General features: G+C 58.6%; 1 protein-coding gene across 1 annotated transcript in view; it reads right to left on the bottom strand.

Annotated features, from left to right (window-relative positions):
- AEBP1 (AE binding protein 1) overlaps nucleotides 1–18,786 on the bottom strand; it is a 37,679-nt gene extending 18,893 nt beyond the window's left edge. Inside the window, 4 exon segments of the mRNA XM_038384682.2 lie at nucleotides 3,048–3,446; nucleotides 7,755–7,836; nucleotides 7,838–10,019; nucleotides 18,315–18,786. Of these exon segments, the coding sequence (XP_038240610.1) occupies nucleotides 3,048–3,446; nucleotides 7,755–7,836; nucleotides 7,838–8,026 (670 nt within the window). The 5' untranslated portion in view covers nucleotides 8,027–10,019; nucleotides 18,315–18,786.
- Nucleotides 18,787–19,768: the final 982 nt, after the last annotated feature.

Here is a 19,768-nt window from a genome sequence, read left to right as displayed (position 1 = left end):
GGTCTCAAGTTGCAGTGGGGGAGGTTTAGGTTGGATATTAGGAAAAACTTTTTCACTAGGAGGGTGGTGAAGCACTGGGATGCGTTACCTAGGGAGGTGGTAGAATCTCCTTCCTTAGCAGTTTTTAAGGTCAGGCTTGACAAAGCCAGGCTAGGATGATTTAGTTGGGGTTGGTCCTGCTTTGAGTAGGGGGTTGGACTAGATACCTCCTGAGGTCCCTTCCAACCCTGATCTTCTATGATTCTAATTAACACAGCGGCCGTATTGTGAGCTGTTGCACAATGGACAGAAGTGGTGTTGGTCTATAGCTCGTCTCTTTCACCAATCGAACTGGGTACAATAAAAGACCTCACCCATCTTGTCAATCTACAGCCGTGGTTTTCAAACTTCGGGTTGTGACCCAGTACTGAGTCGCAGAATGCAAGGCACTGTGTCGCCTTGCTCAGCACCCAGGGACCCTGGCGGCTGGCCAGTAAAAACGAGTAGTCCCTATCTGTTCTGACACCATCAGCAGGTCTGGCTCCTAGGCAGGGGGGCCACGATGCTCTGCGCGCTGCCCCCATTCTGAGCACTGGCTTTGCACTCCCATTGGCTGGGAACTGGCCAATAGGAGCTGGGCGGGGGGGGTGGTGCCTTCAGGCAAGAGTCACACGGAGCTGCTTGCGCACCTCCTCTTAGGAGCTGGACCTGCTGCTGGCCACTTCCAGGGCACAGCAGTCTACGGTGCCAGGACAGGCAGGAAGCCTGTCTCTGCACCCCAGCTGCGCAGCTGACCGGGAGCCACTGGAGGTAAGTCCATGCCCCAACCCTGTGCCCCAATCCCCCGCCCCAGTCCTGAGCCTCCACAAACCCGGAGCCCCCTCCTGCACCCCAAACTCCTCATCCCTGGCCCCACCCTAGAGCCTGCACCCCTAGCCCAGAGCCCTGACCCACCTCCTGTACCCCAACCCTTTGCCCCATCCCAGAGCCCCCTCCCACACCCTGAACTCCTCATTCCTGGCACCACCCTGCAGCTCTCAACCCCCATACCCTAACCCTCTGCCCCAGCCCTGAGCCCTCCCACACCCCAAACCCCTCATCCCCTGCTCTGTTGGGTCATGGGTATCAACAATTTTCTTCAACTGGGTCACCAGAAAAAAAAGTTTAAAAACCACTGGTCTACAGTCAGCCACGGTTCTTGATGAAGTCAAGAAGCTTCCAGGATCAAGAAGGGTCCTTACCAACTACAGCGCACCTCTGCTTATGAAGATAGCTTGTGCCACCTCACCTTATGAAATTGGTGCAGTCATTTCACATGGGGTGGAAGATCACACTGTTTGAGATCTCTTGGCAGAAGGGAAGGGAGCTGTACCTGAATTGAGCGAGAAGCTCAGAGTGGAGTTAAAAAGTGTCACCGATCCCTGGTGGGCAACGATTCACCAACCGCTGCTTTCGGTTTTAATGAAAGGAGTCCTGGCACTGACTCCAGCATGGTTACAGAGAGGGGTGATGTTCTTGCACACACACAGTCATGATAGCGAGTTCAAAAGGGCCAGCTGACATGGAATGCAGATTGCTTGACATGCTGGCCCACTGGGAAGTGGCAGGTAAGCTGGCCTATGGAATTGGCACCAGAGCCAGGTACGTATGATCCATATGGCACAAACTGAACCCTTGCCATGGACAACGAAACCCTAACAATGACCCAGTGCCGGTGAAAGAGCAAAACATTTCGAGGAGTGGATGTGCACAGACAGCTGTGTCCATCTTTCTTTGCTCACAAAGAACCGTTACGTATATATCAAGGTTGCAAACATGGTTATTCCTATGGGGCTCAGGGCCCACGTAGTCCAAAAATTAGATGAAGACTATTTGGGAATTTCAAAAAGGCAAAGTCTGGCCAAGAGTCCCGGGTGGTGGGCAGGGATTGATACACAACGGAGGAAATGGCAGAACAAGCATCAAGATTGTCAGCGAACATAACACATGCCTAAACGTGCTCCGTTGCATGGACAATGGTGGACCGTTTCTGGGCCATATCTTGCCGTAGGTGCCCCACCTAACTGGCTTGCAGTATTCTGTGTGCATTCCACTAGTTCAGCGAAGAGCATTAAGACTCGGCTTTTCAGGACTGGGAGTTTCCAAGCAGATGGTGACAACGGAACCCAATTCACATCCGAAGATGTCCCATTGTTTGTCAGGAGAAATGGTATCAAACACAGCACCTCAGCTCCTCACCATCCCAGCAGAAATGTTCCTGCAGACATTCAAGCAAGCGATCTAGACTATGACCCCCGATAAAGGTGGGTTACCACACAATATTGCAATTTTTCTCTTGGCCTATAGCAATGCAGCCCATGCGCTTGCAAATCAGATGCCAGCAATGTTGCTTATGGGAGGTAATTTAGGGTCTCACCTGGATTGATTAAACTGAATGTTCATAAGAATCAGGTGGATGTGATTATTTGTGGCTGGGCGGTCAGGTTGGGCAAGAAAATCTTAGTGAGGGACGACCAAGCTGACTGGGGGAGCCTTGGAGTGACTGCATCTGGGCCTCTGCCTCAGTGGAGAGAAACGGCACCGAACATGCCCCAGAAAAGACTCATAACCCAGCCTTGAAGCACAAGTTCCACAACACTGCCGCCTCCTGGAAATCCGGAGTCGCGATACAGTGAGAAGAGCCTCCTGGCCCTGTTTCTACTCCAAGAGATCCTGACACTACAAAGTAGGGAGATGTCACTGACACTGCAACCCCACAAAGAGCAGATGGCGCCCCAGACACTGTTCCGATGCCCACGAGGCGTTCTCCAGGGAGAAGCCACCGCTCAGACTGGGCCATGCAGAATGTTGCGTGTTTAGTGACACTCACGGATTGGTAACTCCTTGGTCATGTCCTTTCACGCTAAAGGGGGAGGAGCCTGTCGTGTGTAGGAATTGGGGGTTGCCCTTGCAGTCGGGGGGCTCTGGGGAGGTGGCGGGCGATGGGGCAAGGCGAGGAGGAGTGCGGGGTGGGCAGGTGCCATGTGCTGAGTGACTGGCAACCCGATCAGTCAATCAGTAGCACTTACCTTTGTCCCATTCCCCGTACGTCCGGGATCTCTCCTCTTCCTCATCATAGGGTGCGGCAATTCTGGGAGTCTCGGGCGGGCTGTAATCCTTTTCGGCTGGTGGGGGAATCAGAGGTCTCTCGGGTTGCCGGTACCTCTCCTCTTCCTCATATGGCTGGGTGGGGGGTGGTATCTTGGGCCTCTTCCCGCTAGATGGCTTCTTGGTGGCTTTGGGAGGCTTCTCCTTGGGCTTCTTGGTGGCCTTTGGGCGCTTCTCCTTAGGCTTCTTGGTGGTCTTTGGGTGCTTTTCCTTGGGCTTCTTGGTGGCCTTCGGGTGCTTCTCCTTGGGCTTCTTGGTGGGCTTGGGGGGCCGCTCCTTTTTCCCTTTCTTGGGTTTCTCTTTAACCTTCACAGTTGTCCCTGTATAAAAGGAAAGAGTCAGTCCCAGGCCAGTCTCTGGGCCCCATGCAACCACCTGGGTTCCAGGTCTCTGCCCATCAGGCCTATGGGACCACCTTCTTCCACCCAGCTGGGCCCCAGGGAGTCATTGTCACTCCGCACATGAAGCCAGCCCCGCTCTGTTGGGGCCTGGCTCTTCCCCTGCCTTTCAGCAGGACATTAAACAATATCCCTGGGATTTCTGATGCCCATGGCCCATTGGGCACACAGCCTTGCCAGCACCTTAGGCCACAGCCTCTGTGTCTGGGCAGCTCCCTGGGATTCCTTCTATTTCCCACACAATGACCTAGGCTGCCCGCATTCTCCACCACTTCCACACAGAAGCAGCCCAGCACCTAGACATTTTAAGTCTCCTGCTATTTGGAGCCTGGCTTACAAGCTGTAAATGATCAGCGTTGGTAATGCCAACCTTGCAGCGCACCAGCCCTATCACACTGGTCATTCAGCCACCGAATCCGGCCGTGGCATGTCTGCAAACCGAGAGGGCGCCCATTGGAACAATTAGCTAGGTTTTTTGTGTGCGTCACTCCCGGCCACTCGCTTATTCAGCAAGCAACTTGGCAGGAGGGGTGTCGGGGGGTTCAAACCTCCTGTTCTACTGATTGGACACCATGATCCTGAGAATTGTTTCTACTCCCTGATGGGGCGAGAGCAATCAGCTGCCCCAGTGAATTCCCACGGTTATGAATATGAGGTTTGTTTTCTGGGAATGTTCTCCAGCAGTCACGGATCATCTCTTCTGCCCCCCCCCCCCCGTGTTCTGGGAACAATCCACCCTCGCCAGGACAGTCAGGAAGCCAGCATCAAAGGGTTGGGGGAAAGATGAGTAGGAAATATCTTGGCATAATTGTGCAGCTCCCGCCCCACTGATCTGACCCCAGGATGGGCCCCATGACAGAAGCTAGCACCTTGATGCACTGTCAGCAGGACACAGAGGCAGGGGAACAGGGAACAGCTGAAGGGGGAGTGGCACAGGTGGGAAGCGTGGGTATCTGGCTCTGTTAGTGCCCTTGCCCGGATGCCCCTTGCAGACTGGTGTGTGATGCAGAGGGCACTCCAGGTGGCAGGTGCTCTTTGGGCATATTGTCAGGGTGGGGGCTCTGAGATCTCCCCAGCCCAGGGCTCCAGCAAGCTCCAGCCAGACAGGGAGGCCTCACTCCATGACTCAGTGGCTGACAGGAAGGCGAGGAGGCTGCTGAGTAACGGCCCTGTTGCTCCACGGCAGCCGCAGGCTCATTCCAAAGCTCTGAGCAGCAGCGTTCCCACGTCCTCTGGTGCATGAGCAGAGAGGCCCAATCCTGGGCTGGATTTGGAGCCACCCCTGTGCCTGGAGGAACAGAGCAGAACTTCCCCCTGCCCTGAGTGCCCGCTGTCTGCCCAGCGCCCCCCCCAGAAGGGTGACCCTCACATGGCCCTGCTGAACTGACATGCCCAGAGCAGGCTGCAGGGAGCAACGAGTCCCCCGTGCAGCATATACAACAACCAGGGCCCCCTCCTCCCCCTTGCTCCCTCGTCCCTGGAAGAAGCCCCATTCTGGACAGAGTGTGTTTCCTCACTCCTTGCCCAACCTCAGCAGCAAATGGACGCTCCCACACCCCACCCAGTCGGTGCTGATACGCCCGGCGGCCGCGGTGGAGCAAACGAGCTGCAGGTTTCTGACAAAACGATCCGCCAGGAGAGCATGACGCGGCCATCGTGAGGAGCCGAACCGTTCATCACCGCTCCCTGCGATGAACGGCCCTCAGCTCACACCTCTCCACCACCTACCCTAACCCAGGGCCCTGCCCTGGGTGACAGGCCATTAGGGTCTCAGACAAGCCTTCCTGTCCCGCTCGCGGGCCCTGAGCAGGGAGCATGGCCCCCTCCCTGGAGAAGCTGGCACAGTCCCACAGGCTGAGCAGAACAGAGCGAGCCCCCGCCAGGGTCCAGCTGCACACCACACACGCGGGGAAGGGCTGGAAAACCTCACCCCTGAGGGCTGGGCCAGCAGCCAAACCCCACTCTGCAGGCCTCAGCCTGGAAAAGCTGACAGGATGGAGAGGGCGGCCCATTTCCAAGCCCAGAGGGCCACCTGCCAGGGGCTTGTGTTGTGGTCAGCACTGGCGAGAGACAGCGTGTGCAAGGCTATCCCTTTCCCCCACCCAGCTCTTCAACCCTGACCCACCCCCTGCTATCCCAGCCCTGCGATGCCCATCAGCTCAGACCCAGCATCCGGCACTGGTAAGGACAGCAGCACAAAGCTCTCCCATGTAGGATTCCCCTTCCTGCCCCATCACTCGACTTGGGTTGGGAGCAGGGGGAAGCGAACCCAGATGCCCTCCGTGCTCTGGGGCCTGCTCACAGCCTGGGAGAAGCCCTGGCAAAGGCACCAGCCTCCACAAACCCCACGGACACAGCCTCCTCAGGACGCAGGAGGGAGAGAGGATGGAGTTAGGGGCCAGCTGAAAGTTTTCCATCATGACCATACAGAAATTTGGCTTTTCCACCAAACCAGTTTTTTGTTGTTGCAAAAAGCTTCTCTTTCCTGTGGGGGATTTCAGTGGAAAAACCTAGTGCCAGAAACCTGCAATATTTAGATCCTGAAATGCTGCTGCGGTGCCCCATGGGAGATGCAGTTCAGTTGCCTCGCTCCCCTCTTCTACTCCATGTGCCAAGCTCCACAGGGGACTTCATCTCCCATGATGCTCTGCAGCCATAGGCTTTCCATGCCCCTCCCCAAAAGGGGAGCCCATTGTGCATCGTGGGAGATGTAGCCAGACCAGGGAGCTGGGCCCATAGCAGCCAATGGAAGGACGCAGCACCCAAACTACCAGTCCCATGAGCATGAGGGGGTGCAGGGGAATGGGTGGGGCTCCCATTTCCCAATCAAAATATTTGGGGGGGTTGTTTTTTTCACTGAAACTCTAAATGTTCTAGTTCTCAGTCACATGCCCCATGCGGCAGGGTTCACATTGCTATCCCCCGTGAGCTACCGCTGTGGGTCAGCATGGAGGAGGATGCCAACGGGCAGGATGGCCGGGGGTTGGGGATGGCTAAAGGCGCCTCCTGCCAGCCACCAGGAAAGCTGCACGACAGATCTGTTTTAAGGCTGAGAGTGGAAGCAGGCAGGCACACAAACACACACACACGGATGCACGGAACCATGTGAACACACACTCACACACATACATTGTGCATCCACCACACACACATACGGGGCACCTTCCCCAAAGACAGTAACCAGTCACATTTATTATTCTGCCAAGCCCATGCTTTCTGGGCTCCTGATTTTTGGGGGTGTGGGCCTGGTTCCCCACCTGGCCTAGGCAGCTCGGTGGGGACATTTTGGAGCTTGGCCTGGGATCGCTCTTGTGACCATCTGACTGGCCCACCTGTGAGCTGGTCCCAAAGACAGCCTGGTGTGAGGGTAACCGCCCCGCCTGTGCCCCCCTGTGGCTGTCTGGAGGGACACCGGGACATCAGCTCCCCACTCACCCTCTGCGCTAACAGTTGCGGGGAGGTGGGCTGGATTCTCAATCAACCCTCTAACAGGGACAGCACGGACTAGCCCCTTCCAGCCCTGCTCCTTACCTGGGCCATCAGCACAGGGGAGAGGAGGGTGCAGCTGAGCTCGTGCAGTGCAGGAGGGGTGGGCTGGGATTGCGGGGGGTGTGTGTGTGTGTGTGTGTGTGTGTGTGTGTGTGTGCGAGCGAGCGAGCGAGCGAAGAGAGACTGTCCATACAGGGGTTGCTCCTTGTAGCTATGACAGATGGGGGAGGGGGTGAGTGAGCCCTGGGATGTATGTGGGGGGAGAGGGGGAGATCTGCCCCAGGGGGCACAGACTCCACCATGGCTCCTGGGCACGCTGCACTAACACAGCCCAGTTTGCTGTGTAATCCCCGGTAGCGCCGACAGGCCTGGGGCAAGTGGAAGGGGCAGCAGCTCCCAAGGCATTTTGGGAAGCTCAGCATGGCCAGGGCGCTGGCTGCTCCGTTCTCCACTCCCCCTCTCCCCAGGGGCACCCAGCACAAACAGCAGCGGACCCCCACATCCTGAGCTGCACGTTGAAGCCAGCCCAGCCCCTCTGCTGGCCGTAGGTCGCTGTCAGCGCATCCCTCTAGGCCCAGTTGCCCCTGCCCAGCCCCTGGGTGCCAGTCACACCTGTGCAGAGTGGATGTAGGAAATCAGGTCTCAAGGGGGCTGGGCAGGATTGGGCCAGGCAGAGTTGGGCCCAAGGGGTGGGTAGGGCAGGATCAGGCCCTCTGTGCCCAGGTGCTCTCAGACACTTACCTTCTTCCACCTCCGTACCTTCTTCCACCTTAGCTGCCTTGCCCTTCCCTGCAGGCTTCAGCCTCCCTTGCGGCTCGGGGGGGGTCCCTCCAGCCCCTGCCCCCCGGCTTCTCCTCCTCGACCTCAGGGCTGACCTCCCGCAGGAAGCCCGCAGGAACCTCCTCGATCTCGTCGTCCGTGAGCTCCGTCGGGGGCTGCCCAGGGCTGGGGGTCAGCAGCCCCACGAGCAGGCAGAGCAGCAGCAGAAGGCGGCAGGCTCCGCCGAGCCCCATGGCAGCCTCACGCCCCCCGGGGGGGGGGGCTAGGGCAAAGTTAGAAACCCCCCAGCCCCAGAGGGCACAGACCCTGGCCTAACCTGGCCTACGGGCTGGCTGGCTGCGCAGGGGCTGGGTGTGTGGGGACAGGGCCCAGTGGGGGGGCGGGGGCTGTTTGTCTTTCAAGCTTCCTTCGGGGCCGCCGGGTCACCGGGCTCTGCAGCAGGCAGATGCGGTGCAGCTGTCAGGACGGGGCAGCTCCGGGGCTTCCGGAGAGGGCGGTGGAATGCGCGGCCGACGGGGGGCGGAGGGGGAGCCGGAGCCAGCCCTGAAGAATGCAGCTCCACACAGCTGGGCTTAATTCAGACCAGAAGGTTGTGGCTGCGTCAGCTTTGAAGTCAGAGGCAGCAGGCCAAGGGCGGGGAGCCAGCAGGCCCCCCCCGACGCCCTGGAGAGGTTGCCCCCCCGCCCACATCCAAAAGTGGGGGGTCCAGGCTGGACTGTACAGACCGGTCCAATACGCCCAGCGATCGCTGCAGCCAGCAAACGGCGCCCGAGAGCTCCGAGACACCTCGCTGTCGCCCAGATGCCCCCACCAGGGTCTCCTGCTCCCCCCACGCAGACGGGGCTTCAGAAACACAGTTCCCCGTGCTGCGGCTGGTCGCCGGGACTCCAATCTGCAGGGTGTGGGTGAGGGGGTTGATCCAGTCCCGGAGCGCAGCAGTGGGCGCCTTCCCCTCTCCCCTACAGCAGTCGGAGTGAACGCCGGGCAGCCAGAGGAGCCGTCTAGCTCTGCAGAGGAAACCAAGGCCAGCCTCCCCTTCCCTTTTCCAGGGGAGGGTGGATCAGAGAAGGCAGCGCCCTTCGCTGTAACCCCATCCTGCCTGGGGAAGGGGAGATGCTCAGGCACCACGGGTCCAGCAGAGACTTCCAGCGGTGTAGGAGAGCCATTCCCAGCCAGCGCTGGGACGGGACGGCAGAGTGCACAAGCCGAGGTGCCCGGGATGCCAGCCCACTGCTGAAGACAGGAGGCCCTGGGAGGATCCGATCCAAACCACCCAGGGGCCGGACGGCTCCAGATCCCTTCAGAGGAAGGAGCAGGCTCTCCCCAAATATACCGAGCAGAGGTGGGATTAGGGGCCCAAAGCCCAGGCAGGCACCCAGGGGGGCACGATTGTACAGCCAACAGCAGAGTCACCTTCTTCTCCCAGGACTCTTGTCGGTTCTGCAGCTGGACCCCTGGATTTTGTGGCCCACTGGTTTCCATGCCACGTCTACTGGACTCGGTGGCCAGGCCCCTCGCTGAACTCAGCGGCCTCTGGTGCAGCAGATGGGAAATTGTGTGCCTTAATGACAATGAACGGAGTCCCCTCTGCAAAGCGGGCCCCCAGTTGGATAGCCAGCTCCGTTTGCCGTGCGCTCTTTCCACGCTCGCTGTAAGCTGCTGGACGCTGCGTGATTGCACCACGGGAGCTGTCAGGGAAAGCCTGCAGGGCGTGGCAGCTGGGGAGGGACAGCAGGGGTCTGGCACCTACGAAGGCATCGGGAGATTGTGGGAGAAGACAGTAGCTGGCTCCTTCTGCTAAAGCAATCAACAGTTTGTTGCCCCTTCATGGCATCATTTGATCCACAAATGTGGTAAAGCTCCTTACTACTCCCTCCACAAAGACTTGGTGACCCACCTCAGGGTATAATCTGCACGTGTCATCAGTAAGGTTCAGAGTTAACATGCTCTGGCAACTTTGCCAGGTTACACAGGGCAGGTTTTCGTCAAAGAGCAATCACACATCAGCGGGGAGATCCTGGGGACCAAATCTGCACCCAGAGGAGAATTCTGCCGCACATTCCCTGACTGTGGACTCTGACGGGCCTCGGTTCTCAGCCAGGCCGTCCCTATGCTGAGTGCAGGACCGAAGGACGTGGCACAGCCAGCTTTAAGCTCCCTTTGCGTTCAGGTTCTGCCCAGCCTCCTATGTCAGCTACACCGGCCCCGCTGTGCTCCTCGTGGCCCCTGGAAACAGAGAGAGTTTCAGTGTGGTGTGCCCTGGTCAAACCAGGGGCTGGCTACCAGGCTGCCCCAGCAGCCACCCATCGATGGGGGGGCCTTCAGGGGGTGTTCCCCAGAGCTCCTTGGCCAATCAGGTATCTGCCCCAGCCAGGCGCTCTGGGATCACTCACGCAGGGCTCCCTGGGCACTGGGAGGAGTCTGTCCTGCCTCACCCCCTTAACACACCCCCAGATCCCTTCCCCAGGGATGTCCTAATCACTGGCTGGAGACCAGAGCCAGCAAAGTCTGCTGCCAATGGCCCCAGCAGAGGCGGGGGAGCTGCCCCCGGATTCCTCCCATAGCTGCAGAGTTGCTGGTGCCTGTGTGTCCCCTCCCGCTCCGGATGCCCACCCCCAGTTCCAAACATCCCAGCCTTTGGGAGACATGGATCTGTACCCAGGCCCGCCCTGCCAAGTGACAAACCTCCTTCTTGTCCCGGCTGCCAGCAGCTGGCACCCCCTGGAGTTTCCCTAGTGTGAGATTGTTCCCTGGCGCTGGGTAGCATTTCCCAGGCCCACTCTGTATCACGCCAATACTGGGCCCACCTCTCCCTCCGCCTTGTGAACTCTGGCAGTGCTCGGGAATGAGCCCCCGGCACCCACGTCTGCTGGGATATGGGGATGTCTCTCTTCCAAGGTGGTTGGACTTGGTCTGGCCCGGCTCCCCACTGCAGGCATGTGGGCCTCTTTCCATGGACCCTAATGGGAGTTGGTTGGACGCCATTATTCAGAGGTCTGCGTAACCCAGCCCGTCTCGTCCGAGGCAGAATCAGCAGCACGGCTGTGATTCCAAACCTGCCCCCATCTGCAAAGCCAACCCGTCGCTGGGCAGCGTGGTCACCGAGCAGCACCGCAGGGTGCCGGGCTACACCCACAAACATCGCTAGTGGCCCGGCTGGCTAGCGACCAGCGAGAATGGAAGGAAACCAGCCAGCTGGAGAGAGCTCCAGCCTCCAGCACTCTGCTCACGGCCCCTCCGGGACAGGCCTGGCCTCTTTCAGCAGATCATTCGACAGGCAAGGGAAGGGACCCTGGCTATTGCTACCAGGTAATTGGCCATCCAGGGCCAAGTGGCACTGGAGGGAGATGCTTGGCTCACAGCAGAGATGGGATCTGGGGTCAAGTACTGGGCTGTTGGCTCATCATCAGTGGGAGACACTGGAGGCCAGAGAGATTCCACGGCCAGCAGCAGGATCTCAGACCCCTTGATCAGCCCGGTCAACACCAACCTACCACAGCACCAGATGCTAGGGCGGAGGTGGCAGAAGAAGAGCATGATCTGGGCTGCTCTGTCATGTGCTCGCAGGCTGGTCCTGGGAGGGAGCGAGGCGCTGGTGGGGTCACACAGGGAACCCAGCCCCAGATCCCAGTGCCTTTTCTCTCCCCACGGAAAATGGGGGAAAGTCCCATGGAAAGAATGAGTCCTCCCAGGCCTGTATCAGAGGCCCAGGTGAAGAGGCTGCCCGGGACGTAAGGGCAGGTCGAGGGATCCAGAAAACTGGCAGATGACCCATCTCTGAGGCCAGCCCTGGAGGCTGTCCCATTGGAGCAATGACAGAGGGAGAAAATTAATAGCAGCTGCTGGGCTAGAGAAAACGGAATAGGGGTCCCGGAGCAGGCACCTGGCGAAGTGCCGGAGTCCTAGGGGCCAGGCAGAGTTCTCAGTGACTACGGGATCGGAGGAGGTGTCTGGCTCCAAGGAAGCTGCAAGTCCCGAATACTTTGGCTCTGAAGGCGCATTTGGCCAAGGCCTCTCTGTGTCGCGGCTGCTGGTGAGTCTGAGTCTCTGGAGGGCTGTTGGGTCCGACACAGCGTTGGATCCAAGGACACGTCCCTCGGCTGGGCCGATCTGGACTCGAGGGCCATGCCAAAGGAGCAGCTGTTCCTTACACGGCGTGAACAAGGCCATTGATGGCTGCAGCTGGCCGGGGTGCCAAAGAACCCCATTTCTCCCAGGGCAACCCCCCATCCATCACAGGCTCGTGAGCACATGTTCGTGTCCTGTTTACCACTTACTGACCCTATCCGGGACGCAAACCAAGCGAGAGGCCAAGGGCTGAAGATAGGAATCCTCTGCTAGCTAGGGTGGTCTGCAGTCTCATGATTAATGGGTAGAAGTTGGAAGCAGATGGGCCATTTCAACGATACAGCTCCTCCCCTCGCCCCCCTGCAAGGGCCCCGAGCTCCTTCTGGGGTTCATTATTTAGCCCTGTTGTCAGGAGAGTGAGTTAGCCAGAAAGAACAAAAGTGAGGCACAAATGTTTAACGGGGAGGGGCGAAGAACCATCAGAACCACTCGCTCCCAGACCGGGGGGGGGGGGGGGATTTCCAGTGCCGGGGCATTTTCAATTGGGAGGGGGGGCTCTTTCTAGTGCCGCACTAGCTCAACCACAAGCTATGGGCTGTATGCAGGAATCCCTTGGGACAGTTCTTTGGTCTGGGTGATACAGGAGGCCAGACTAGATGAGCATCATGGTCCCTTCTGGCCTCCGATTGTCTAATTGTCACCCAGACAGCAAACCGGTGACCTGCCGCTCCTTGGGAGAGGGGTAGCAGCCTCTCACCTGGCGAAGCACAGAACCTCTGCTACACCCGTTCCAGCCTCATCACAGCACATGCTGCTCTCTCCCCCACTTTGCAAGTCTCCCTCTCAGATCTCTTCACTGGCTGAGCCCCCCGGGGACTGGTTTGTTCTGCAGGGGCCAGCCACCCCCACTCTTCCAGGCTCTGCCCACCGTGTGGCAGGATCCAGCCCCCAGAGGTGTGGTGGATGGGCAGGCTGCTCTATTTGGAAATGGAATTTCTCATGGGTCAATACAAACAAGCCAGAAGAGCGACCGAGCGCAGGACAGCCTCTTCTCGCAGAGGAAGGGTGGCACAGTGGGTAGAGGACAAATCTAGGACTGAGGAGACCTGGGGTCCAGTCCCTGCTCCACCACAGCTGCTGTGACAACTTGGGCAAGTCACTTAGCCTCTCTGTGCCTCAGTTTCCCTATCTAACAGCCCTGCCCTGCCTCACCTCACAGTGGTGTTGTAGGGAAAATGGAGGTGCTGTTACTGCAGTAAAAGGGGACAGATAAATACCTTCAACAGGGAGGCTTAAGCCTCAGAACCCAATGGAAGAGGATAAAGGCAAGTGGACCTCACACCCTGTTCCCTTTCCATCTCCTTCTCTGGCCATGACACCCACTGGAATAACTATGGGCTCTGCTGCCCTTCTTCTCCAAGCAGCGCCCTGGGACCCAAGGCAGTAAAGCCATTATTGCTTAGGCAGCCCTGAGCGGGATCTCAGCCACACAGAAATGCATCCGATGAAGTGAGCTGTAGCTCACGAAAGCTTATGCTCTAATAAATTTGTTAGTCTCTAAGGTGCCACAAGTCCTTCTTTTCTTTTTGCGAATACAGACTAACACGGCTGCTACTCTGAAAAAAAGGCTCAGGATACACAAGGTAAAGGGGGGGGGTCTCTGACCCAAAAGTGCTTCTACATGAAAATCCCCTTCCCGCCGTGCTGCTAAGGGTGGCAGAATTGGGCCCGAGACGAAGGGCGTAAGGAAATATCTAGCCACAAAGGAAGACAGACATTTGGCCAGCAGCGATCGTGTTAAGTGCGGAGCCGAGCTCCCTGGGGAATGCCCAGAAAGAAGCTTGTTACTGGGTCTCCGTGCGATCAATAATGCTCTGGCATCACGGGAACCAGAGAGAAAGCGGCACAAGGTCACCAGTGAGCCAGAGGCTCACCAGCGTTGGTGAGTGGTATCGTCAAGTGCTTGGCCGCGCTTTGGTTCATTAGGAAATATGTGCAAGAGCCCAATAACCAGCGTCCGTCAGGTTACGAATATGGCACAGGAAAAAGGTTCTACGGGATACCAGTCTCCGAGGAAGCGATGCTACGTTCACCTCACGCAGAAGGTGTGCTGCTAAGGTTACACCTCTACCGCCACCCTTTTACACCCTGCTTGTTTACCAGAAAAAGATACCAGATACGGCATTTGAAACTAGATTCAACCAATTAGCTTCTATACTATTTTCTGATCCCATGAGATACTGTTCCCTTTGTTCTGTACCCACCATTCATTCCAGCCCATAATGCATCCAGCACCCTTATCTTTGATCTGGGTAGAGGCCTCGCAAGTACTAAGGGGCTTGGAGATACCTGGATAAACAGGCTTGGGAGGGTAACTACCATTCTGTGGCTATAAGGAACCAATTATATGTTCTGATCCTGATGGTTTTCCTATCTACTTAAGCCAAAGCTTATGTCAGCTAATGCAAAGTGTTATGGGATACTTAGCATAAGTGAACAGGTTTTACAACAGAGGTACAGGCCTTATATAACCATATAGCTATATAATTGCTATATTAATACTTAATGTGTGTACTTAATACCTACGTACGCTAGCCAGAGGACATCAGTCAGCACCAGATGCAAAGCAGATGCTGTTGATCTTAGGCCTTGAAAATGCAAAAAGCCGCTCCCCTCCGTTCCCAGGGGGATGGTGGCCAGTGGTGAAAGTGGCACCAGTTGTGAGGGGGTGGCGGGGAGCGGCACATTCCCATCCGCGGAGACTTGAGGAATTTGTGGGTTGGTTTTCCCTTCTTTCCCCTCCGCCTTGGTGCAAAACGAAAACCCCGTGCCCGGGGTGACTCGGTGAATGCCACGGGGCAGCCGACCCAACGCCCTGTCCATGAACTGTACTGGCTGACCAATGCACCGCAGCCATGCCCGAGCCAACCCGGAGCTCTCTGATGGTGTCTAGAGTAGGTGAAGGGGGTTTTCTCTTTGTTATTTGTCATGTGTATTGCGGTAACGCCCAGGAGCCCCGCCATGGACCTGGACCCCTTGTGTTCGGTGCTGTAAAGACACCCAACTAACACGTGTTAGCTAACCCAGACCTAACCACTCTCTCTTCCATAGTGTGGACGCAGATCATCTATCGCCTTTCACCTCCATTTCACAGGTTAAGGTCAACAATGGGAGGGGAGCGGCCATGTTACTAACCCCAGTCTGACCTGGGCCTCTTTTCCCACTGCAGCACTGTGGGGAATGGGGAGGAGAGCTCCAAACCCCACAACACCATGTGCTGTGGTCTGGCTCTGGCAATCAGCCAGGAGCTAGCGATGTTGGGGTTACGGCAGGAGGCATTTCGCGGGAGAGCTGGGCAGGGATAAGGGGAGGGAGGGAGCTTGCAGTTGAAAACTCACCAGCTGAGCCCCTGGAACGCACACACATGGTCACCGAGTTCTCTTTGAGCGACTGAGCCTCCTCCAGTCGGGGCTGTAGCCTGAGCCAGCAGCCATCACCTGTTGCCTGGTGGAGACTCCACTGTAGCAGATTGCATATAGCCACCTAGGTGCTCTCCCAGCCGATTGATCTCTGGTGCAGACCAAGTCCAAGAGCCCGGGGAGGGACGTGGTGTTGCTATGAGATGCTGACATTGCATGGTGACTTGCCTGCCTCGCTGGGCTCTTACCCCGGTGCAAATCAGGAGTAACTTGGCTGGGAAGAAACAATTGCCATGGCGTGAAACGGGAGGGCGAGAGATCAGACTCCGTACTGCCCCCGGCTTTGAAATCAGAGGCCTGGGTCTCTACTTATGCTGGTTTTAGATCAGCGCGTCTCCAGGGGAGAGGCGAATCGGGATCTGCCAGCACTGAGTACAGGCCTGGTCCAGCATTGTTAGGATCACTATGTGGATGCTCTCAGGGGCTGCACAGCTGTCAGTATGGGGATCCACAAGGTGTTCTGGGCTTCCCCTTCACTTGGCAGGCCGGCGCGTTAGTCCCCCGATCACGCCCCAGCGAGTTTGGCTACGTCCGGACAACGGTATCTCCATTTCCCCGGCGTATCCTCTGCCATCCGCCAGGGTGTGTCTGTGACCAGAACCCCGCTCCGCACTTTTGGGGGGACAAAGCCGATCACGGCTCTGCCCCAGGCACAGCTGTCAGGCCCTTCAGCGAGGGTAACGCGTGCAACTGCCGGCCACTCGCCAGGAGCATGGAACGTGGCGGATCATTACTCACAGGTAGCCCCTGCCTCTTTCGCTCCCTGCCCAGCACCCGCCAGCAGCCCGGGCTGGTATTTCAATGGGCCTAGTTTGTGGGAAGGGACCCACCCTCTCCGCCCTCCCAGGGCTTTGGGGGGATCACGCCATCACTGCTGCAGTGCTGGAGAAGGGGTAGATTGGTTCCTAGGGGGATTTCAAAGCGGGCCTTGGGCTTTCCTTCTGGGTCTGGGTCCAGGCCCACTTCCTCCCTCCCCACAGCGGCTCTGGGTCATGCTGGGGGGGTGAGTGCTAGTCGCCTCCCTCCCAGGAGGAGGGCACAAGGCCTCGCCCAGCACTCCAGGCTGTGAAGGGCCGGGAGCTCCAAGCGTACAGGAGGCAAGCTGAAAATTCCTGGTCTCCTGGCTCCCAGCCCGTGCACCTTCCCTAGGCCAGAGGGCATTCTGCGAGAGAAGGCTCTGGCTTGCCAAAAGCTGCAGGCCAGGGAGGCTCAGCCATGCAGCGGTTGGACCGTACCGTGCCACGTGGGGAGGAGCGGCATCAGATCAGAACAAATCTGCTCAGGATTCTGGAAGCAGCCCAATAAGGGGCCATGCTCAGGGGCTTAAAGGTATTGCCGTATCCCTCTCCGGGCAGCACGGTCTGCAGCTCTTTGAAGAGAGGGCTCGGGGTACTGCCTAGCCTGGCTGCATTCCCCCTCCGCAGCTCTCTCTGCGTTCTTGGCTGCCACGCGGCCTGGGGCCGTACCCTGAACTCCTGCCAGACTAAACCTTACATAAGCATTTGGGAAGTTTGGGTTGGCCAGAACCAGAGGGGGGCTGTTGGGAACCCGGGCTGGGAATGCTACCCACAACCTGAAACTGGAGCTCTCGCCTTCAGCAGGTGAGTGCCCTGGGTCTGCGGCAGGCTCTGTGCTCTGCCTGGAAGGAGCGGGGGTCCTGTCCAGCTGTCACTAATGCCGGGATCTGAACCAGAATCTGGGGGCTGCACATTCACATTCAGAATCGCCGACTGGCACACAAAGCCAGGTGGGAAACGCGTGGCAGCATCCACACCCTGCCAGCACTAGCTCTGCACTCTGCTGGAGGCTGGGGGGACAGAGCTGGCTCCCCCAAAGGGGGCTGGGTGCCCCTTGCACTGGGCAGGGCAGCAGGGGTATCCTCCCTGTGAGCTGGGGAGCTCCAGGAAACACAACAGGAGCCAGGGCTTTACTGGCACCATCTGGTCTCAAATTGGGAGCCAAAGTGCAATGGACTCCAGCAGCACCTACCCTGGCAGAAGGGAACAGCCGAGAGCCCCACGGCTTCTCCTGGCATCCCAGGAAACCGCTGAACTTACTAAGGCTTCCTGAGAGGTGGAGCAGCACAACCCCCAACCCCCGTCCAAGCCAGGTCGTCCCCTGTGCACCCCTAGGAACCAGAGCATCAAGCCCATGAGGAGCGAAGGCCTGTCCCACCACTGCACCGCCTGGCGATAAAGGAGCGGAAAGGCTGCAATGGGATGGGAATAACTGCCGAGCAAGGCACCAGGCAGAGCAACGCACGGGAAGCAGAGACCGGGCCTCAGGTTGCCAAGTATCTGGTTTTCAGCCAGAACCCCCACCCCGATCGAAAAGGGACCCTCCCCAGCCAGCCGAGCTGGGGGAGGTTCGTGGGGACACATGGTGGCAGCAGAAATTCCCTTGTATTTCTCAAGCGGCTTTAAAACAACCCTGCTGCAGGATGCCAGGCTGTGCAGAGAGCTGGAGGGAGCCGGGCGCGGCCTCCTCCGGAAAGGCGCTGCTGGAGCCCACGCGCCCCGCTGCGATCCGCGGCAGCTGGAGCTTTCCAACGCGCTGGCCGCAGATCCACGTTGGTGCAGCGCGGGTCCCTGCGCCAACCACCAGCAGCCAGCCAGCAGCAGGGAGCGAACTCCGCTCCGCGCTCCCTACTCCACAGCACCGTATGGGAGATGGCTCGCTCCTGCAAAAAGGTGATCTGCCAGGCAGGCACATAACCCACCCTGGGCAGGTTACCCTGCAGCAGGCCGACGGCGCCTTCCTTTCCGCCCTGCCTGTCCTGCGGGGGCAGGCTCTGATTTGGAGGCTGGCAGCAGGCGGTTACAGCCGGGCCACGTTCGCCTCCGGCACGCGGGAGAGCCGCCCTTGCTTTCGGGCACGTGCCAGGCCCATCCACGTGCAGAGCAAGCAGCAGAACCCGCCCACGGTCGCCGGGCCCTGCTGTGCTCTCTGGGTTTGCACGTGCAAAGGTACTTACGTGGCCCCCATCACCACAGTATCCGGGCAGCCTGCTCTCTGGCGTGCCGGGCCCGGGGGGGCTGTTTCTGTGGTTAGCGGCAGAAGGGGAATGCAACGTTTGAAAGTCCCATGTTTCGGGCATTCCCTGCGTGGCTTCGTTGGTCACTAATCTCCTAGAACGTCCTGGGCCTTTGGAGAATCGCGCGGCACCTCCCGGACTTCCTGAGAGCGGCGTTTTCCTCCAGCCGCCCAGATTGACACAGCCCAGCGTGCAAGGCTATCGTCTTCTAAAGCACACGTGCCAGTCGTGCAACGAAGTCGTGAAATGGGCTACGAACGCCGGAAAATAGAAGGCAGCCGAAGGTTTCACAAGTGCAGGGGCACCAAAGATGCTCCTCGCCTGGGGCACCATTTGCTCTAGGGCCAGCCCTGGGCAGGGCTGTCAGCCCCATGGCACAGGTGGAAGCTGACCACAGGGAGGCCACCCACAGCAAACTGACCCATGGCTCACAGGAGGGGAGGGGGAGCAGGGAGCGGACTGACCTATTGCAAAGGGGGAGCAGGGAGTGGGCTGACCCATGGCTCACTGGGGGCGGGGGAGCAGGGAGTGGACTGACTGACACATCCCACCTATGGCTCACAGGACGGGTGGGGGGGGACAAGGAGCAGACTGACCCATTGCAGAGGGGGAGCAGGGAGTGGAGTGATCCATTGAGAGGGGAGCACGGAGCAGACTGACCCATGGCTCACAGGAGGGGGGGGGGACAAGGAGCAGACTGACCCATTGCAGAGGGGGAGCAGGGAGTGGAGTGATCCATTGAGGGGGGAGCAGGGAGTAGACTGACCCATGGCTCACAGGAGGGGAGGGGGGACAAGGAGCAGACTGACCCATTGCAGAGGGGGAGCAGGGAGTGGAGTGATCCATTGAGGGGGGAGCAGGGAGCAGACTGACCCATGGCTCACAGGAGGGGGGGGGGACAAGGAGCAGACTGACCCATTGCAGAGGGGGAGCAGGGAGTGGAGTGATCCATTGAGGGGGGAGCAGGGAGCAGACTGACCCATGGCTCACAGGAGTGGGGGGGACAAGGAGCAGACTGACCCATTGCAGAGGGGGAGCAGGGAGTGGAGTGATCCATTGAGGGGGGAGCAGGGAGCAGACTGACCCATGGCTCACAGGAGGGGAGGGGGGACAAGGAGCAGACTGACCCATTGCAGAGGGGGAGCAGGGAGCAGACTGACCCATTATATACAGGGAACGGACTCACCCATTGCACACAGAGGGGAGGGAGAAAGGGGGGAGCGGATTGACCCATTGTTCATGGAGGGGCAGGGGTGCTAGAACAATGTTTTTAGTGGGGGTGCTGAGAGCCATTGAACCAAACTGTAAACCCTGGCTATAATGGCAACTACATCAGGCCAGGGGGTGGGGCAGCACCCAGCACCCCCAGTTCCAGCACCTCTGTGGAGGGGTGA

The sequence above is a fragment of the Dermochelys coriacea genome, chromosome 26, assembly GCF_009764565.3.
Source record: "Dermochelys coriacea isolate rDerCor1 chromosome 26, rDerCor1.pri.v4, whole genome shotgun sequence".
In the NCBI taxonomy this organism is placed as follows: Eukaryota; Metazoa; Chordata; order Testudines; family Dermochelyidae; genus Dermochelys; species Dermochelys coriacea.
This window is presented reverse-complemented; position numbering and strand designations above follow the sequence as displayed.